Here is a 21814-nt window from a genome sequence, read left to right as displayed (position 1 = left end):
AATTTTTTGTAATGACTTGGTGCTGCCTATCTTGGCCAGGACGCTCTTGAAAAAGAGATTTTAAATTTCAATGAGCCCTTCCTGGTTAAATAAAGGTTAAATAAAAATAAATAAATTCAACTGTGAGAGACGGAATCTAAAACAAAAATCCAGAAAATCACATTGTATGATTTTTAAGTAATTAATTTGCATTTTATTGCATAACATAAGTTTTTGATCACCTACCAACCAGTAAGAATTCCGGCTCTCACAAACCTATTAGTTTTTCTTTAAGAAGCACTCCTGTTCTCCACTCATTACCTGTATTAACTGCACCTGTTTGAACTCGTTACCTGTATAAAAGACACCTGTCCACACACTCAATCAAACAGACTCCAACCTCTCCACAATGGCCAAGACCAGAGAGCTGTGTAAGGACATCAGGGATAAAATTGTAGACCTGCACAAGGCTGGGATGGGCTACAGGACAATAGGCAAGCAGCTTGGTGAGAAGGCAACAACTGTTGGCGCAATTATTAGAAAATGGAAGAAGTTCAAGATGACGGTCAATCACCCTCGGTCTGGGGCTCCATGCAAGATCTCACCTCGTGTGGCATCAATGATCATGAGGTAGGTGAGGGATCAGCCCAGAACTACACGGCAGGATCTGGTCAATGACCTGAAGAGAGCTGGGACCACAGTCTCAAAGAAAACCATTAGTAACACACTACGCCGTCATGGATTAAAATCCTGCAGCGCACGCAAGGTCCCCCTGCTCAAGCCAGCGCATGTCCAGGCCCGTCTGAAGTTTGCCAATGACCATCTGGATGATCCAGAGGAGGAATGGGAGAAGGTCATGTGGTCTGATGAGACAAAAATAGAGCTTTTTGGTCTAAACTCCACTCGCTGTGTTTGGAGGAAGAAGAAGGATGAGTACAACCCCAAGAACACCATCCCAACCGTGAAGCATGGAGGTGGAAACATCATTCTTTGGGGATGCTTTTCTGCAAAGGGGACAGGACGACTGCACCGTATTGAGGGGAGGATGGATGGGGCCATGTATCTCGAGATCTTGGCCAACAACCTCCTTCCCTCAGTAAGAGCATTAAAGATGGGTCGTGGCTGGGTCTTCCAGCATGACAACGACCCGAAACACACAGCCAGGGCAACTAAGAAGTGGCTCCGTAAGAAGCATCTCAAGGTCCTGGAGTGGCCTAGCCAGTCTCCAGACCTGATCCCAATACAAAATCTTTGGAGGGAGCTGAAAGTCCGTATTGCCCAGCGACAGCCCCGAAACCTGAAGGATCTGGAGTAGGTCTGTATGGAGGAGTGGGCCAAAATCCCTGCTGCAGTGTGTGCAAACCTGGTCAAGACCTACAGGAAACGTACGATCTCTGTAATTGCAAACAAAGGTTTCTGTACCACATATTAAGTTCTGCTTTTCTGATGTATCAAATACTTATGTCATGCAATAAAATGCAAATTCATTACTTAAAAATCATACAATGTGATTTTCTGGATTTTTGTTTTAGATTCCGTCTCTCACAGTTGAAGTGTACCTATGATAAAAAGTACAGCCCTCTACATGCTTTGTAAGTAGGAAAACCTGCAAAATCGGCAGTGTATCAAATACTTGTTCTCCCCACTGTATATACACACACAGTGAGGGAAAAAGTATTTGATCCCCTGCTGATTTTGTATGTTTGCCCACTGACAAAGACATGATCAGTCTATCATTTTAATGGTAGGTTTATTTGAACAGTGAGAGACAGAATAACAACAACAAAAATCCAGAAAAACGCACGTCAAAAATGTTATAAATTGATTTGCATTTTAATGAGGGAAATAAGTATTTGACCCCTCTGCAAAACATGACTTGGCAATCACAGAGGTCAGATGTTTCTTGTAGTTGGCCACCAGGTTTGCACACATCTCAGGAGGGATTTTGTTCCACTCCTCTTTGCAGATCTTCTCCAAGTCATTAAGGTTTCGAGGCTGACGTTTGGCAACTCGAACCTTCAGCTCCCTCCACAGATTTTTTATGGGATTAAGGTCTGAGACTGGCTAGGCCACTCCAGGACCTTAATGTGCTTCTTCTTGAGCCACTCCTTTGTTGCCTTGGACGTGCGTTTTGGGTCATTGTCATGCTGGAATAGCCATCCACGACCCATTTCAATGCCCTGGCTGAGGGAAGGAGGTTCTCACCCAAGATTTGATGGTACATGGCCCCGTCCATCGTCCCTTTGATGCGGTGAAGTTGTCCTGTCCCCTTAGCAGAAAAACACCCCCAAAGCATAATGTTTCCACCTCCATGTTTGACGGTGGGGATGGTGTTCTTGGGGTCATAGGCAGCATTCCTCCTCCTCCAAACACGGCGAGTTGAGTTGATGCCAAAGAGCTCGATTTTGGTCTCATCTGACCACAACACTTTCACCCAGTTCTCCTCTGAATCATTCAGATGTTCATTGGCAAACTTCAGACGGCCCTGTATATGTGCTTTCTTGAGCAGGGGGACCTTGCGGGCGCTGCAGGATTTCATTCCCTCACGGCGTAGTGTGTTACCAATTGTCTTCCTGGTGACTATGGTCCCAGCTGCCTTGAGATCATTGACAAGATCCTCCTGTGTAGTTCTGGGCTGATTCCTCACTGTTCTCATGATCATTGCAACTCCACGAGGTGAGATCTTGCATGGAGCCCCAGGCCGAGGGAGATTGACAATTATTTTGTGTTTCTTCCATTTGCGAATAATCGCACCAACTGTTGTCACCTTCTCACCAAGCTGCTTGGCAATGGTCTTGTAGCCCATTCCAGCCCTGTGTAGGTCTACAATATTGTCCCTGACATCCTTGGAGAGCTCTTTGGTCTTGGCCATGGTGGAGAGTTTGGAATCTGATTGATTGATTGCTTCTGTGGACAGGTGTCTTTTATACAGGTAACAAGCTGAGATTAGGAGCACTCCCTTTAAGAGTGTGCTCCTAATCTCAGCTCGTTACCTGTATAAAAGACACCTGGGAGCCAGAAATCTTTCTGATTGAGAGGGGGTCAAATACTTATTTCCCTCATTAAAATGCAAATCAATTTATAACATTTTTGAAATGCGTTTTTCTGGATATTTTTGTTGTTATTCTGTCTCTCACTGTTCAAATAAACCTACCATTAAAATTATAGACTGATCATTTCTTTGTCAGTGGGCAAACATACAAAATCAGCAGGGGATCATATACTTTTTTCCCTCACTGTATACAGTGGGGAGAACAAGTATTTGATACACTGCCGATTTTGCAGGTTTTCCTACTTACAAAGCATGTAGAGGTCTGTAATTTTTATCATAGGTACACTTCAACTGTGAGAGACAGAATCTAAAACAAAAATCCAGAAAATCACATTGTATGATTTTTCAGTAATTAATTTGCATTTAATTGCATGACATAAGTATTTGATACATCAGAAAAGCAGAACTTAATATTTGGTACAGAAACCTTTGTTTTCAATTACAGAGATCATACGTTTCCTGTAGGTCTTGACCAGGTTTGCACACACTGCAGCAGGGATTTTGGCCCACTCCTCCATACAGACCTTCAGACCTCCTTCAGGTTTCGGGGCTGTTCCTGGGCAATATGGATTTTCAGCTCCCTCCAAAAATTTTCTATTGGGTTCAGGTCTGGAGACTGGCTAGGCCACTCCAGGACCTTGAGATGCTTGTTACGGAGCCACTCCTTAGTTGCCCTGGCTGTGTGTTTCGGGTTGTTGTCATGCTGGAAGACCCAGCCACGATCCATCTTCAATGCTCTTACTGAGGGAAGGAGGTTGTTGGCCAAGATCTCACGATACATGGCCCCATCCATCCTCCCCTCCATACGGTGCAGTCGTCCAGTCCCCTTTGCAGAAAAGCATCCCCAAAGAATAATGTTTCCACCTCCATGCTTCACAGTTGGGATGGTGTTCTTGGGGTTGTCCTCATCCTTCTTCTTCCTCCAAACACGGCGAGTGGAGTTTAGACCAAAAAGCTCTATTTTTGTCTCATCAGACCACATGACCTTCTCCCATTCCTCCTCTGGATCATCCAGATGGTCATTGGCAAACTTCAGATGGGCCTGGACATGCGCTGGCTTGAGCAGGGGGACCTTGCATGCGCTGTAGGATTTTAATCCATGACGGCGTAGTGTGTTACTAATGGTTTTCTTTGAGACTGTGGTCCCAGCTCTCTTCAGGTCATTGACCAGGTCCTGCCGTGTAGTTCTGAAGTTTGCCGAAGGTGAGATCTTGCATGGAGCCCCAGACCGAGGGTGATTGACCGTCATCTTGAACTTCTTCCATTTTCTAATAATTGCGCCAACAGTTGTTGCCTTCTCACCAAGCTGCTTGCCTATTGTCCTGTAGCCCATCCCAGCCTTGTGCAGGTCTACAATTTTATCCCTGATGTCCTTACACAGCTCTCTGGTCTTGGCCATTGTGGAGAGGTTGGAGTCTGTTTGATTGAGTGTGTGGACAGGTGTCTTTTATACAGGTAACGAGTTCAAACAGGTGCAGTTAATACATGTAATGAGTGGAGAACAGGGGGGCTTCTTAAAGAAAAACTAACAGGTCTGTGAGAGCCGGAATTCTTACTGGTTGGTAAGTGATCAAATACTTATGTCATGCAATAAAATGCAAATTAATTACTTAAAAATCATACAATGTGATTTTCTGGATTTTTGTTTTAGATTCCGTCTCTCACAGTTGAAGTGTACCTATGATAAAAATTACAGACCTCTACATGCTTTGTAAGTAGGAAAACCTGCAAAATCGGCAGTGTATCAAATACTTGTTCAACGCTGCCCATCCAACTTGACAGAGCTTGAGAGGATCTGCAGAGAAGAATGGGAGAAACTCCCCAAATACAGGTGTGCCAAGCTTGTAGCGTCATACCCAAGAAGACTCGAGGCTGTAATCGCTGCCAAAGGTGCTTCAACAAAGTACTGAGTAAAGGGTCTGAATACTTATGTAAATGTAATATTTCATTTTTTTATTTTTAATACATTTGCTAAAATTTCTAAAAACCTTTTTTTGCTTTGTCATTATGGGGTATTGTATGTAGTTTGATGAGCAAAAACCCCCAATTTAATCCATTTTAGAATAAGGCTGTAACGTAACAAAATGTGGAAAAAGTCAAGGGGTCTGAATACTTTCAGAATGCACTGTGTATATATATATATGTGTGTGTGAGTGAGTGAATGAGAGAGAGGCGTGTTACTGAGGTAATGTTATAATGAGTTGTTGTTGTTGTTGTTATTGTTATTGTTATTGTTGTTGTGTTTACTCACAATGAGTATGGCTACAAAGCAAGCCAGAGTGGTATTCCAGTCACCGTTTGCTGCAGCTGAGGCCTTCCCCACCAGCATGCTGTAGAAGATGAAGTCTCCTAGACCCAGCTTCACTCCCCCTGGGAAACACAGACAGAACCACGTTAAACCACCCTAACCCTGATCCTAACACAAACCCTTACCCTGTAACCCTAACTCTATCCCCAACAGCATACTCTGTAGAAGACAAAGCCTCCCAGACCCAGTTTCACCATACTAAAAAACCAGATGACATCTTTTTCCAATCCTGTCCGTCATGTTGACTGATAGAATGTTCTGCTGGCAGATCCTCAGCACACACATGGCTGTTTGATACCACAGAACGGCATAATATTCTAACATACTCACAGACACGGACATACAGTGCCTTCAGAAAGTATTCATACCCCTTGACTTATTCCACATTTTGTTGTGTTACAGCCTGAATTTAAAATGGATTAAAAAAAAGTAAACATTCTCACCCATCTACACACAATAACCCATAATGACAAAGTGAAAACATGTTGCTGGATATTTTAGAAAACGTATTGAAAATGAAATGCAGAAATATCTAATTTACATAAGTATTCACACCCGAGTTAATACATGTTAGAATCCCCTTTGGCAGCGATTACAGCTGTGAATCTTTCTGGGTAAGTCTCTAAGAGCTTTCCACACATGGATTGTGCAACATTTGCCCATTATTCTTTTCAAAATTCTTGCTAGACAACCATTTTCAAGTTTTGCCGTAGATTTCAGTCAAAACTGTCACTAGGCCACTCAGGAACATTCACTGTCTTCTTGGTGAGCAACTCCAGTGTATATTTGGCCTTGTGTTTTAGGTTATTGTCCTGCTGAAAGGTGAATTAATCTCCCGGTGTCTGGTGGAAATCAGACTGAACCAGGTCTTCCTCTAAGATTCTGCCTGTGCTTTGCTCCATATCATTTCTGTTTTATCTTAAAAAACTACCCAGTCCATAACGATTACAAGCACACCCATAACATGATGCAGCCACCACTATGCTTGAAAATATGAAGAGTGGTACTCAGTAATGTATTGGATTGGATTTGCCCCAAACATAACACTTTGTATTCTGGACATAAAGTGAATTGCTTTGCCACATTTTTTGCAGTTTTACTTTAGTGCCTTGTTGCAAACAGGATGCATGTTTTGGAATATTTTTATTCTGTACAGGCTTCCTTCTTTTCACTCTGTCATTTAGGTTAGTATTGTGGAGTAACTACAATGTTGTTGATCCATCCCCAGTTTTCTCCTATCACAGCCATTCAACTCTGTAACTGTTTTAAAGTCACCATGGTGAAATCCCTGAGCGGTTTCCTTCCTCTCCGGCAACTGAATTAGGAAGGACATCTGTATCTTTGTAGTGACTGGGTGTATTGATACAATGAGTGTAATTAATAACTTCACCATGCTCAAAGGAATATTCAATGTCAGCCTTTTTTTTTTTCTTTTTTTTTACCCATCTACCAATAGGTGCCCTTCTTTGCGAGGCGTTGGAAAACCTCCCTTGTCTTTGTTGTTGAATCGGTGTTTGAAATGCACTGCTCGACTTACAGACCTTACATATAATTGTATGTGTGGAGTACAGAGATGAGGTAGTCACTCAAAAATATTGTTAAACACTATTATTGCACAAAGAGTGAGTCCATGCATCTTATTATGTGATTTGTTAAGCACATTTTTACTCCTGAACTTATTTAGGTTTGCCATAACAAAGGGGTTGAATACTTAATTACTGAAGACATTTCAGCTTTTCAGAATAGAGCGGTGTCTACAGAATAGAGCGGTGTCTACAGAATAGAGCGGTGTCTACAGAATAGAGCGGTGTCTGCGGAATAGAGCGGTGTCTGCAGAATAGAGCGGTGTCTACAGAATAGAGCGGTGTCTACAGAATAGAGCGGTGTCTACAGAATAGAGCGGTGTCTACAGAATAGAGCGGTGTCTACGGAATAGAGCGGTGTCTGCAGAATAGAGCGGTGTCTACAGAATAGAGCGGTGTCTGAAGAATAGAGCGGTGTCTGAAGAATAGAGCGGTGTCTACAGAATAGAGCAGTGTCTGCGGAATAGAGCGGTGTCTACAGAATAGAGCGGTGTCTACAGAATAGAGTGGTGTCTACAGAATAGAGCGGTGTCTACAGAATAGAGCGGTGTCTACAGAATAGAGCGGTGTCTACAGAATAGAGCGGTGTCTGAAGAATAGAGCGGTGTCTACGGAATAGAGCGGTGTCTACGGAATAGAGCGGTGTCTGCAGAATAGAGCGGTGTCTACAGAATAGAGCGGTGTCTACAGAATAGAGCGGTGTCTACAGAATAGAGCGGTGTCTGCAGTATAGAGCGGTGTCTACAGAATAGAGCGGTGTCTACGGAATAGAGCGGTGTCTGCGGAATAGAGCGGTGTCTGCAGAATAGAGCGGTGTCTACAGAATAGAGCGGTGTCTGCAGAATAGAGCGGTGTCTACGGAATAGAGCGGTGTCTGCGGAATAGAGCGGTGTCTACGGAATAGAGCGGTGTCTACAGAATAGAGCGGTGTCTACAGAATAGAGCGGTGTCTACAGAATAGAGCGGTGTCTACAGAATAGAGCGGTGTCTGAAGAATAGAGCGGTGTCTACAGAATAGAGCGGTGTCTACGGAATAGAGCGGTGTCTACGGAATAGAGCGGTGTCTACAGAATAGAGCGGTGTCTACAGAATAGAGCGGTGTCTACAGAATAGAGTGGTGTCTACAGAATAGAGCGGTGTCTGCAGTATAGAGCGGTGTCTACAGAATAGAGCGGTGTCTACAGAATAGAGCGGTGTCTACGGAATAGAGCGGTGTCTACGGAATAGAGCGGTGTCTACGGAATAGAGCGGTGTCTACAGAATAGAGCGGTGTCTGCAGAATAGAGCGGTGTCTACGGAATAGAGCGGTGTCTACAGAATAGAGCGGTGTCTACAGAATAGAGCGGTGTCTGCAGAATAGAGCGGTGTCTACGGAATAGAGCGGTGTCTACAGAATAGAGCGGTGTCTACAGAATAGAGCGGTGTCTACAGAATAGAGCGGTGTCTACAGAATAGAGCGGTGTCTGCAGAATAGAGCGGTGTCTACGGAATAGAGCGGTGTCTACAGAATAGAGCGGTGTCTACAGAATAGAGCGGTGTCTACAGAATAGAGCGGTGTCTACAGAATAGAGCGGTGTCTACAGAATAGAGCGGTGTCTACAGAATAGAGCGGTGTCTGCAGAATAGAGCGGTGTCTGCAGAATAGAGCGGTGTCTACGGAATAGAGCGGTGTCTGCAGAATAGAGCGGTGTCTACAGAATAGAGCGGTGTCTACAGAATAGAGCGGTGTCTGCAGAATAGAGCGGTGTCTACGGAATAGAGCGGTGTCTGCGGAATAGAGCGGTGTCTACGGAATAGAGCGGTGTCTACGGAATAGAGCGGTGTCTACGGAATAGAGCGGTGTCTACAGAATAGAGCGGTGTCTACAGAATAGAGCGGTGTCTACAGAATAGAGCGGTGTCTACAGAATAGAGCGGTGTCTACAGAATAGAGCGGTGTCTACAGAATAGAGCGGTGTCTACGGAATAGAGCGGTGTCTACAGAATAGAGCGGTGTCTACAGAATAGAGCGGTGTCTACAGAATAGAGCGGTGTCTACGGAATAGAGCGGTGTCTACGGAATAGAGCGGTGTCTACAGAATAGAGCGGTGTCTACAGAATAGAGCGGTGTCTACAGAATAGAGCGGTGTCTGAAGAATAGAGCGGTGTCTACAGAATAGAGCGGTGTCTACAGAATAGAGCGGTGTCTACAGAATAGAGCGGTGTCTACGGAATAGAGCGGTGTCTACAGTTATGTTTACATTTAGCGAGCTTCATTCTAATAAATTTTTTCACACTACTAAGCTAAGCCAAAACATTTTACTGTTCCGACACCGTTATGTAACGTTACTGTTCTGTTCTGTCACGTTAAATTCCTGTACTATACATAACGTCACTGTTCTGTCACCGTTACTGTTCTGTTACTGTTACTGTTCCGTTACCGTTATGTAACGTCACTGTTCTTTAATGTTACTGTTACATTCCTGTACTATACCATAACGTTACTGTTCTGTAACGTTACTGTTCTGTTACCGTTACTGTTTTGTTCTGTTCTGTTCTGTTACCGTTACTGTTCTGTTCCGTTACCGTTATGTAACGTTACTGTTCTGTACTCACTCTCCTCGTCATCATCGTCCATTATGGGAGGTCTGTCAGAGGGGCGCTGTTGGATCTCCCGTCGGGTCTCGTCCGTGGACTGGAGGGGTCCCAGCTGATACTCCTGATTCCCCACCCAGTTAGGGGTGAACCCCCCGTCATCCTCAGGGGGGCTGAGGGGGGCTGGGCCCAGGGCCAGAGACGGGGGGGCTGCTGCAGTGCAGAGAACAAAAATAAAACACTGGAGATGCCATAAAAAGAGTCATGTTTTTGGGGGTGCAATTGGGGCCAGGGCTAAGGGGTCTGCAGGGAGGTAGAGATGAATCAGTCTGGGGTCTGGGCCCCGGGCCAGGGGGGATGGGGGGGGCGTAGAGAGGCATTTAAATAAAACCCTGGAGAAGCCAAAGGAAGGTTTTTAAGTACCTTGCTCTTGAGCACAACTCATTGAGATTTTGAGAGTTGACAGTCCAGACCCCATTTTCCAAAGCTAAACCAACATATTACTTAAAGAGGAAGTTTTAGTGGACAGAGATGTTTGGTGAAAGCCCCTAACCTTCCTCCAGACTGACTATCCTTGACTCCTACAGGTGTAGACTCACCTGGACTATCAGGCTGAGACTCTCCTACAGGTGAAGACTCACCTTGACTATCAGGCTGAGACTCTCCTACAGGTGTAGACTCACCTGGACTATCAGGCTGAGACTCTCCTACAGGTGTAGACTCACCTTGACTATCAGGCTGAGACTCTCCTACAGGTGAAGACTCACCTTGACTATCAGGCTGAGACTCTCCTACAGGTGTAGACTCACCTGGACTATCAGGCTGAGACTCTCCTACAGGTGTAGACTCACCTGGACTATCAGGCTGAGACTCTCCTACAGGTGTAGACTCACCTGGACTATCAGGCTGAGACTCTCCTACAGGTGTAGACTCACCTGGACTATCAGGCTGAGACTCTCCTACAGGTGTAGACTCACCTTGACTATCAGGCTGAGACTCTCCTACAGGTGTAGACTCACCCTGACTATCAGGCTGAGACTCTCCTACAGGTGTAGACTCACCTGGACTATCAGGCTGAGACTCTCCTACAGGTGTAGACTCACCTTGACTGTCAGGCTGAGACTCTCCTACAGGTGTAGACTCACCTTGACTATCAGGCTGAGACTCTCCTACAGGTGTAGACTCACCTTGACTGTCAGGCTGAGACTCTCCTACAGGTGTAGACTCACCTTGACTATCAGGCTGAGACTCTCCTACAGGTGTAGACTCACCCTGACTATCAGGCTGAGACTCTCCTACAGGTGTAGACTCACCTTGACTATCAGGCAGAGACTCTCCTACAGGTGTAGACTCACCTTGACTATCAGGATGAGACTCTCCTACAGGTGAAGACTCACCTTGACTATCAGGCTGGGCGATGGGTGCTTCTGTTGAGTTCTTCCTGGTCAGTGGTCTGTGTCCGAGGCCAGTGTCTGCCATGTTGACCAGCCACACCATGGTCGCTGGGGAGGGAGAGAGGTAGAGGATGCATTTGCTAGGCAGCTAAGGGAATTTAGGTAGAAGATGGTGAACGCCTGTGGCAGAGGCTGTTTAAGACAACCATCATACATCCACAAGATATCTTCTGTACATCAGATTCACTGCCTTGTCTCACATAGTATGAACAGCACTGATAGACCACTGCAAAGCAAGAGGGTCATCCATTTTTTTTTTTTTTTTTTTTTGGGGGTATTTTACCCCCTTTTTCTCCACAATTTCGTGGTATCCAATTAGTAGTAGTTACAGTCCCATCGCTGCAACCCCCGTTCGGACACGGGAGAGGCGAAGGTCGAGGGTCGACAGAGCCTGGACTCGAACCAGGATCTCTAGTGGCACAGCTAGCACTGCGATGCAGTGCCTTAGACCACTACGCCACTCGGGAGGCCCTTAGAGGGTCATCCATAGCATGTACAGTACCATTATATATATTAGATACTTCTACTGATAACATCAGTGGTATGTTTAACACATATCAGGTGTGTAGGTAGTGTAATGTAGGCGGTATGATGTGATGCGTGTCTTACAGGAGTAGATGAGAGCAGGGAAGATGGGTTCGTTCCTTTCCTGAGCAGTCTCCACTAGGATACGTAGAGGACCTTTGGGACAGAGCACTGCTAACAGATCTATGGAGGGAGAAACAGGGTTGTATTCATTAGAGCATATATCGTAGCAAAACGATTTGCAACAGAAAATAAAAAAACAAGCGTTTTTATTGGACAAACTCAGGTAGCCTCTCCCTGTTTCAGTGCGTTTTCTTCCATTTTGGTGCATAATGAATCAAATCAATTTTTTTACCGCCTGGTATAGAGGTCCTGGATGACAGGAAGCTTGGCCCCAGTGATGTACTGGGCCGTACGCACTACCCTCTGTATATGACCGAGAGCTTTGAGTCAGGATAGAATAGTGTTGGAACAGAGGGCTCTTTGAGAGACCAAGTAGAAAGATTTATCTAAGAGATAATCAACGAGGGGCTATGTGTTCTATTGAAAGTAATGAACGACGTGGAAGCTGTGTCCCACGACGTACCAGCGCAGTAGAACTAACCTACCACAGAGTTACATTATTTTCCAGAGAACGCATAGAGCCCCAAGTTGATTATCCCTTTTACACCATTGGTCAAATTAAACAGATTTACTAGAAATGTGTTCATTTGCCGGTACAAATGTGTTCAACATCCACTGAAGTAGCTAGCTAGTTTACTAGATAACTGCAGTAGCTGCCGTGGTAACCAAACAGACTTGCTAGTTTAGCTAACCAAACCATCAGTCCTAGCTTGCTATTATAAAAATCGAATTCAACAACGCCAACACTCTTCTCAAAAGCAGCTCGAACAAAACATGTAAAAATGACCTATAGCCATTTAATTATACCGTGCGTTATAGGGAAATAATCCATGCTCTAGAATGCCCTTCAAGCCAATCAGAAAGGAGTATTCAACATTGCCATGGTATAATCTGAGTTAAAGAATGGCTGAGACTGGCTGGGAGAAAAACGCCGTACCAAAACCAACTGCAGGGAGACAACAGAGCTGGAATCAGGACAAAAAACATTGTTCAGGACAAATAAAGTTGGACCCAAAACACAGTGCTCTTTGAGAGACAGACCAAGTAAAACTCCAAGTAAAAAGATTGAATCCCGAGTTCAAGAATGACTGACTAGCTGGGTGAAAACTCTAAAAACGCTACGCCAACTATCCCTGGGGTCCTCTTGTTCCTTGCTCTTAGATCCCACAATATCTGTGGTCAGCGTTGGACTGCTAACGCAAGCTGAACACTGGCACTGTTACTTTCAATAAACTGAAACCCAAGCTGACCTCTATTGTACTTCGGTTTGCTACTGTTGTGCCAAGCGGACCACTCTCAGGTTAAATAAACCTACTACAGTGACCACTACACTGTTGTGCCAAGCTGACCACTCCTGGACATTATTCTCAGATTGTGTCAGCAGCCCAAACGGCACCTTATTCCCCATGTCAGGAAGGGACAGCTCGCTGTGGAAAATGTGGTCTTATCTAAGGTTTTCTAACTTAAGACTGTCTTGACCTTAGCTCTCACGACACCCTCGCTCTCCTCCACTTCCTGTCCCCTTACGGGTGTTTCCTGTTTGTTGGCCAGTCAGATGGGGCTGCTGTCTGACCCACCACCCCAAATCCACACGTCCTACCCAGAGTTTTTACATATCTTTTCATTTTTCAGACCCACCACTCCCTCACAGGAACACTTTTCTTCCCACAAAAATGTCTTTGTTTAATCTCTGAGCCCGTCAATATCATACAGACCATTAGAACTCTTAACGGAATACATTTACATTACATTTTAGTCATTTAGCAGACGCTCTTATCCAGAGCGACTTACAGTTAGTGAGTGCATACATTATATTTGTATTTTTCATACTGGCCCCCCGTGGGAATCGAACCCACAACCCTGGCGTTGCTCTACCAACTGAGCTACATCCCTGCCGGCCATTCTCTCCTCTACCCTGGACGACCCTGGGCCAATTGTGCGCCGCCCCATGGGTCTCCCGGTCGCGGCCAGCTACGACAGAGCCTGGATTTGAACCAGGATCTCTAGTGGCCCAGCTAGCGCTGCGATGCAGTGCCTTAGACCACTGGTCCAGGATCTCTAGTGGCCCAGCTAGCGCTGCGATGCAGTGCCTTAGACCACTGGTCCAGGATCTCTAGTGGCCCAGCTAGCGCTGCGATGCAGTGCCTTAGACCACTGGTCCAGGATCTCTAGTGGCCCAGCTAGCGCTGCGATGCAGTGCCTTAGACCACTGGTCCAGGATCTCTAGTGGCCCAGCTAGCGCTGCGATGCAGTGCCTTAGACCACTGGTCCAGGATCTCTAGTGGCACAGCTAGCGCTGCGATGCAGTGCCTTAGACCACTGGTCCAGGATCTCTAGTGGCCCAGCTAGCGCTGCGATGCAGTGCCTTAGACCACTGGTCCAGGATCTCTAGTGGCCCAGCTAGCGCTGCGATGCAGTGCCTTAGACCACTGGTCCAGGATCTCTAGTGGCACAGCTAGCGCTGCGATGCAGTGCCTTAGACCACTGGTCCAGGATCTCTAGTGGCCCAGCTAGCGCTGCGATGCAGTGCCTTAGACCACTGGTCCAGGATCTCTAGTGGCACAGCTAGCGCTGCGATGCAGTGCCTTAGACCACTGGTCCAGGATCTCTAGTGGCCCAGCTAGCGCTGCGATGCAGTGCCTTAGACCACTGGTCCAGGATCTCTAGTGGCCCAGCTAGCGCTGCGATGCAGTGCCTTAGACCACTGGTCCAGGATCTCTAGTGGCCCAGCTAGCGCTGCGATGCAGTGCCTTAGACCACTGGTCCAGGATCTCTAGTGGCCCAGCTAGCGCTGCGATGCAGTGCCTTAGACCACTGGTCCAGGATCTCTAGTGGCCCAGCTAGCGCTGCGATGCAGTGCCTTAGACCACTGGTCCACTACCCCAGAGTCAGATATACTTGATGATACCATTTTAATGTCTTTGCATCCAGTATGAAGGAAGTTAGAGGTAGTTTCAGAAGCCAATGCTAACTGGCGTTAGAGCAAAGAATGGGAGTCTATGGCATCTATTAGCATGCTAGCAGATACCATAGACTTCCAGTCATTGCACTAAAGCTAGTTAGCAATTGCGCTAGTTAGCAACTTCCGTCAAACTGCACGCAGAGACATAAAAACGTTATCCACGAGCTCATCTGATTCTGGGGAAGTACACTGCTCAAAAAAATAAAGGGAACACTTAAACAACACAATGTAACTCCAAGTCAATCACACTTCTGTGAAATCAAACTGTCCACTTAGGAAGAAACACTGATTGACAATACATTTCACATGCTGTTGTGCAAATGGAATAGACAACAGGTGGAAATTATAGGCAATTAGCAAGACACCCCCAATAAAGGACTGGTTTTGCAGGTGGTGACCACAGACCACTTCTCAGTTCCTATGCTTCCTGGCTGATGTTTTGGTCACTTTTGAATGCTGGCGGTGCTTTCACTCTAGTGGTAGCATGAGACGGAGTCTACAACCCACACAAGTGGCTCAGGTAGTGCAGCTCATCCAGGATGGCACATCAATGCGAGCTGTGGCAAGAAGGTTTGCTGTGTCTGTCAGCGTAGTGTCCAGAGCATGGAGGCGCTACCAGGAGACAGGCCAGTACATCAGGAGACGTGGAGGAGGGCGTAGGAGGGCAACAACCCAGCAGCAGGACTGCTACCTCCGCCTTTGTGCAAGGAGGAGCAGGAGGAGCACTGCCAGAGCCCTGCAAAATGACCTCCAGCAGGCCACAAATGTGCATGTGTCTGCTCAAACGGTCAGAAACAGACTCCATGAGGGTGGTATGAGGGCCCGACGTCCACAGGTGGGGGTTGTGCTTACAGCCCAACACCGTGCAGGACGCTTTGGCATTTGCCAGAGAACACCAAGATTGGCAAATTCGCCACTGGCGCCCTGTGCTCTTCACAGATGAAAGCAGGTTCACACTGAGCACATGTGACAGACGTGACAGAGTCTGGAGACACCGTGGAGAACGTTCTGCTGCCTGCAACATCCTCCAGCATGACCGGTTTGGCGGTGGGTCAATCATGGTGAGGGGGGGGGATTTCTTTGGGAGGCCGCACAGCCCTCCATGTGCTCGCCAGAGGTAGCCTGACTGCCATTAGGTACCGAGATGAGATCCTCAGACCCCTTGTGAGACCATATGCTGGTGCGGTTGGCCCTGGGTTCCTCCTAATGCAAGACAATGCTAGACCTCATGTGGCTGGAGTGTGTCAGCAGTTCCTGCAAGAGGAAGGCATTGATGCTATGGACTGGCCCGCCCGTTCCCCAGACCTGAATCCAATTGAGCACATCTGGGACATCATGTCTCGCTCCATCCACCAACGCCACGTTGCACCACAGACTGTCCAGGAGTTGGCGGATGCTTTAGTCCAGGTCTGGGAGGAGATCCCTCAGGAGACCATCCGCCACCTCATCAGGAGCATGCCCAGGCGTTGTAGGGAGGTCATACAGGCACGTGGAGGCCACACACACTACTGAGCCTCATTTTGACTTGTTTTAAGGACATTACATCAAAGTTGGATCAATCTGTAGTGTGGTTTTCCACTTTTTAATTTTGAGGGTCACTCCAAATCCAGAACTCCATGGGTTGATAAATTTGATTTCCATTGATAATTTTTGTGTGATTTTGTTGTCAGCACATTCAACTATGTAAAGAAAAAAGTATTTAATAAGATTATTTCATTCATTCAGATCTAGGATGTGTTATTTTAGTGTTCCCTTTATTATCATTGCCCAATACTCCCGAAGTATCCATTTAAACAGTCTGAGAATGACATAAATATGGAGTAGCTAATAGGAGACCAACTCTTCACTAGAGCTAGCTAGGCCTTCACAAAGACAAAACACAGTCTCCCTAGATAAAGCCTCATGGCCAGACAGAGACCAGATGATAACAAAATATTCCAACACAAATCTCCATTGTAGGGCCTCTGGGTTTAAAACCTCTGTGGCCTCACCAGGGGTCACCAATTACATTCAGCCGTGGGCCGATCTTTCTTTGAGCGGATGGTTGGGGGTCAGAACATAGTTATAAATAATTGGCCGCTAGAATCCCAAACAGATACAGTATTTGACAAAAATTGAATTTCAAACCTGGATTACATTGAGATACGATCACATATGGGTAAATCCATTTGAATTCAATCACTTTTTGACAGCACCCCTTTCGATTTGAATGAAACCTCCCATACATATTTGCCCATTGTAGAAGTGTTCAGAAAGTGACTTTTTGGACTTGAATGCCAAAAGTTGACTCCTTTTTCATTCCCCACCATACAACAAAAATATAAAAGCAACATGTAAAGTGTTGGTTCCATGTTTCATGAGAACAATTAAATTACAATTAAAACCGGTAAATTACCGTAATCATTGGCAGCGCTCACTGCTAAAGTGGAAAGCCAGGAGAGGACAGCCACAGAGGCGTGACTACGTGACCTGGAAACCAGCTCAGTTGGAAGGGATAATCAAACTCCTAAAAGAGAAAACGGAATCACTCAAATAATTCCAGTAAATTCTATGTGCGGGTCACAAGACTTGAAACTGGTGTGGAAGTGGGCAAACCAACTTCCTTCATGAGCAATCTTTTCTATGGCAGGAGAAGCTGGGTCCCATGCCACTAATTAACACAGCACACCACATGGGTCAACTCCGCAACGGCTCTCGCTGTATGATTGTACGGATCCACAGCTTTGAAGTAAAGCAGCAAATTGTTCACCTTGCAGCGGAATCCGGGGGCCTGACCTATGCAGGGAAGAGGATCAGCATCTACCCAGACCTGTGTGCTGAAACAGAGGGAGATCAGCATCTACCCAGACCTGAGTGCTGAAACAGAGGGAGATCAGCATCTACCCAGACCTGAGTGCTGAAACAGAGGGAGATCAGCATCTACCCAGACCTGAGTGCTGAAACAGAGGGAGATCAGCATCTACCCAGACCTGAGTGCTGAAACAGAGGGAGATCAGCATCTACCCAGACCTGAGTGCTGAAACAGAGGGAGATCAGCATCTACCCAGACCTGAGTGCTGAAACAGAGGGAGATCAGCATCTACCCAGACCTGAGTGCTGAAACAGAGGGAGATCAGCATCTACCCAGACCTGAGTGCTGAACTGCTGAAACAGAGGGAGATCAGCATCTACCCAGACCTGAGTGCTGAAACAGAGGGAGATCAGCATCTACCCAGACCTGAGTGCTGAAACAGAGGGAGATCAGCATCTACCCAGACCTGAGTGCTGAAACAGAGGGAGATCAGCATCTACCCAGACCTGAGTGCTGAACTGCTGAAACAGAGGGAGATCAGCATCTACCCAGACCTGAGTGCTGAAACAGAGGGAGATCAGCATCTACCCAGACCTGAGTGCTGAAACAGAGGGAGATCAGCATCTACCCAGACCTGAGTGCTGAAACAGAGGGAGATCAGCATCTACCCAGACCTGAGTGCTGAAACAGAGGGAGATCAGCATCTACCCAGACCTGAGTGCTGAACTGCTAAAACAGAGGGAGATCAGCATCTACCCAGACCTGAGTGCTGAACTGCTGAAACAGAGGGAAATCTGCATCTACCCAGACCTGAGTGCTGAAACAGAGGGAGATCAGCATCTACCCAGACCTGAGTGCTGAAACAGAGGGAGATCAGCATCTACCCAGACCTGAGTGCTGAACTGCTGAAACAGAGGGAGATCAGCATCTACCCAGACCTGAGTGCTGAACTGCTGAAACAGAGGGAGATCAGCATCTACCCAGACCTGAGTGCTGAACTGCTGAAACAGAGGGAGATCAGCATCTACCCAGACCTGAGTGCTGAACTGCTGAAACAGAGGGAGATCAGCATCTACCCAGACCTGAGTGCTGAAACAGAGGGAGATCAGCATCTACCCAGACCTGAGTGCTGAAACAGAGGGAGATCAGCATCTACCCAGACCTGAGTGCTGAAACAGAGGGAGATCAGCATCTACCCAGACCTGAGTGCTGAACTGCTGAAACAGAGGGAGATCAGTATCTACCCAGACCTGAGTGCTGAAACAGAGGGAGATCAGCATCTACCCAGACCTGAGTGCTGAAACAGAGGGAGATCAGCATCTACCCAGACCTGAGTGCTGAACTGCTGAAACAGAGGGAGATCAGTATCTACCCAGACCTGAGTGCTGAAACAGAGGGAGATCAGCATCTACCCAGACCTGAGTGCTGAAACAGAGGGAGATCAGCATCTACCCAGACCTGAGTGCTGAAACAGAGGGAGATCAGCATCTACCCAGACCTGAGTGCTGAACTGCTGAAACAGAGGGAGATCAGCATCTACCCAGACCTGAGTGCTGAAACAGAGGGAGATCAGCATCTACCCAGACCTGAGTGCTGAAACAGAGGGAGATCAGCATCTACCCAGACCTGAGTGCTGAAACAGAGGGAGATCAGCATCTACCCAGACCTGAGTGCTGAACTGCTGAAACAGAGGGAGATCAGCATCTACCCAGACCTGAGTGCTGAAACAGAGGGAGATCAGCATCTACCCAGACCTGAGTGCTGAAACAGAGGGAGATCAGCATCTACCCAGACCTGAGTGCTGAAACAGAGGGAGATCAGCATCTACCCAGACCTGAGTGCTGAAACAGAGGGAGATCAGCATCTACCCAGACCTGAGTGCTGAACTGCTGAAACAGAGGGAGATCAGCATCTACCCAGACCTGAGTGCTGAAACAGAGGGAGATCAGCATCTACCCAGACCGGAGTGCTGAAACAGAGGGAGATCAGCATCTACCCAGACCTGAGTGCTGAAACAGAGGGAGATCAGCATCTACCCAGACCTGAGTGCTGAAACAGAGGGAGATCAGCATCTACCCAGACCTGAGTGCTGAAACAGAGGGAGATCTACAACGAGGTCGTAAGCTAAACCTGGCAAAACTCATCTTGACCTTCCAGAACACAACAAACACGTTTTCCACTGCCAAGGAGGCTCAAGACTTCTTCGAGAAGCACATCAAACCCAACACACAAGGGGACAAGCTGATAGATGGAACCCCATGACTGGCTCATTCACGGTTCTACATTAACTTTTTCCACGGGTGGCACTGGCGTTAGTGGCACCAGCACATGATTTGGTCGCAGTAATTATTTTATAAAACCATTTCTATAATGACCTGGCCTGTATCCCATAATGTGTCTTCATTCCAGCCACCTTTTAAATTAGCATGTCCTTGTGTTATTTTGCGTCTAAAATTAGTACGATATGTTAAGTTTGGTATGGTTACATAAGATAGATGGTTACTTACGGCACAAACGTCTAGCAACCCAAAGGTTGCAAGTTCGAATCTCATCACAGACAACTTTAGCATTTTAGCAACTTTTCAACTACTTAGCAACTACTTAGCAACTACTTAGCATGCTAGCTAACACTTCCCCTAACCTTAACCCTTTTAGCTAAACCCTAAACTTAACCCAAACCCCTAACCCCGCTAACGTTAGCAAGCTAGCTAATGTTAGCCACCTAGCTAGAATTCGTAACATGCTGTACGTTTTACAAATTCATAACATCTAATACGAACTGTCATTCATAACATAACATACGAAACTGGTGATGACATCCACAAATTCATAAATAACATACGAAACTTAACATATCATACTAAATGGTGTGTCTCGGATTTACATACAGAATAATACAAAATGCTCTGAGACCAGGTTGGCCAGGCGGTCCACTCAGACAGGTACTCACCATAGACAGATATAACAGCCAGGTTGGCCAGGCAGGTACTCAGGCAGGTACTCACCATAGACAGATATAACAGCCTGGATCAGCCAGGCGGTCCACTCAGACAGGTACTCAGGCAGGTACTCACCATAGACAGATAACAGCCAGGATCAGCCAGGCGGTCCACTCAGGCAGGTACTCACCATAGACAGATATAACAGCCAGGATGAGCCAGGCGGTCCACTCAGGCAGGTACTCACCATAGACAGATAACAGCCAGGATCAGCCAGGCGGTCCACTCAGGCAGGTACTCACCATAGACAGATATAACAGCCAGGATGAGCCAGGCGGTCCACTCAGGCAGGTACTTGATGAAGACCAGAGCCATGAGAGCAGAGATCATGATGAGGTAGGCCTGCTGCAGACGGAGAGGACCCTTCCAGTGGATACAGATCATCCCTACCACCCCGAAGTTCCAGACGATCACAGCCAGGGTGAACCAGTCCATCGCCACATTGTACGTCTTGAACACTTCGCTGGAGCACAGACCGGGGATTTGTCAGTTAGGGTTTATCGAGCCACATTATTTCTCAATCTTAGTGACAGCTACAAGTCACCAGGTAAGGTTAAACACAACATGATATATACTATACTCACACAGCTGATCAACTGATTACTGTGATCTATAAGGGATTACTGTGATCTATAACTGATTACTGTGATCTATAAGGGATTACTGTGAACCGATTACTGTGATCTCTAACTGATTACTGTGATATATAACTGGTTACTGTGGGTTACTATTGGTTACTATAGGGTGAATGCACCGATTTGTAGTCGCTCTGGATAAGAGCGTCTGCTAAATGACGTAAATGTGCCCTTGAGCAAGGCACTTAACCCTAATTGCTCCTGTAAGTCGCTCTGGATAAGAGCGTCTGCTAAATGACTAAAATGTAAATGTAATCTATAACTGGTTACTGTGATATATAACTGATTACTGTGATCTATAACTGATTACTGTGATCTATACCTGATTACTGTGATCTAGACTTTGATTGAGGAGAGAAAATAAAGACTGGACTCACTTGAGGTAGATGAAGGAGAAGAAGAACAGGAGGAGGAGAGAAGAGAGGAACAGCCAGCCTTGGATCACCTGTAGAGACACACAGAGATCAATAACAGGAGGAAGAGAGGAACAGCCAGCCTTGGATCACCTGTAGAGACACACAGAGATCAATAACAGGAGGAGGAGAGGAACAGCCAGCCTTGGATCACCTGTAGGGAAACACAGAGATCAATAACAGGAGGAGGAGAGAAGAGAGGAACAGCCAGCCTTGGATCACCTGTAGAGACACACAGAGATCAATAACAGGAGGAGAGGAACAGCCAGCCTTGGATCACCTGTAGGGAAACACAGAGATCAATAACAGGAGGAGGAGAGGAACAGCCAGCCTTGGATCACCTGTAGAGACACACAGAGATCAATAACAGGAGGAGGAGAGGAACAGCCAGCCTTGGATCACCTGTAGGGAAACACA

General features: G+C 46.5%; 1 protein-coding gene across 3 annotated transcripts in view; it reads right to left on the bottom strand.

Annotated features, from left to right (window-relative positions):
* Positions 1-21814, bottom strand: part of LOC121544534 (presenilin-1-like) — a 43788-nt gene that overhangs the window by 5107 nt on the left and 16867 nt on the right. For 2 of the 3 annotated variants that reach the window (XM_041854475.2, XM_041854476.2), the window contains exons 5-10: positions 21362-21429; positions 20592-20812; positions 11559-11657; positions 10893-10997; positions 9517-9708; positions 5283-5401 (exon numbers count right to left, since the gene is read on the bottom strand). In XM_041854475.2, coding sequence (XP_041710409.2) covers positions 5283-5401; positions 9517-9708; positions 10893-10997; positions 11559-11657; positions 20592-20812; positions 21362-21429 — 804 coding nt within the window. The remainder of the gene's footprint in view (positions 1-5282; positions 5402-9516; positions 9709-10892; positions 10998-11558; positions 11658-20591; positions 20813-21361; positions 21430-21814) is intronic. The other variant, XM_041854477.2, reaches the window with a different exon arrangement.

This window comes from Coregonus clupeaformis, chromosome 29, assembly GCF_020615455.1.
Source record: "Coregonus clupeaformis isolate EN_2021a chromosome 29, ASM2061545v1, whole genome shotgun sequence".
Taxonomy (NCBI): domain Eukaryota; kingdom Metazoa; phylum Chordata; class Actinopteri; order Salmoniformes; family Salmonidae; genus Coregonus; species Coregonus clupeaformis.
The sequence above is the reverse complement of the archived record's forward strand: the minus strand, read 5'-3'. Positions and strand labels throughout refer to the sequence as shown.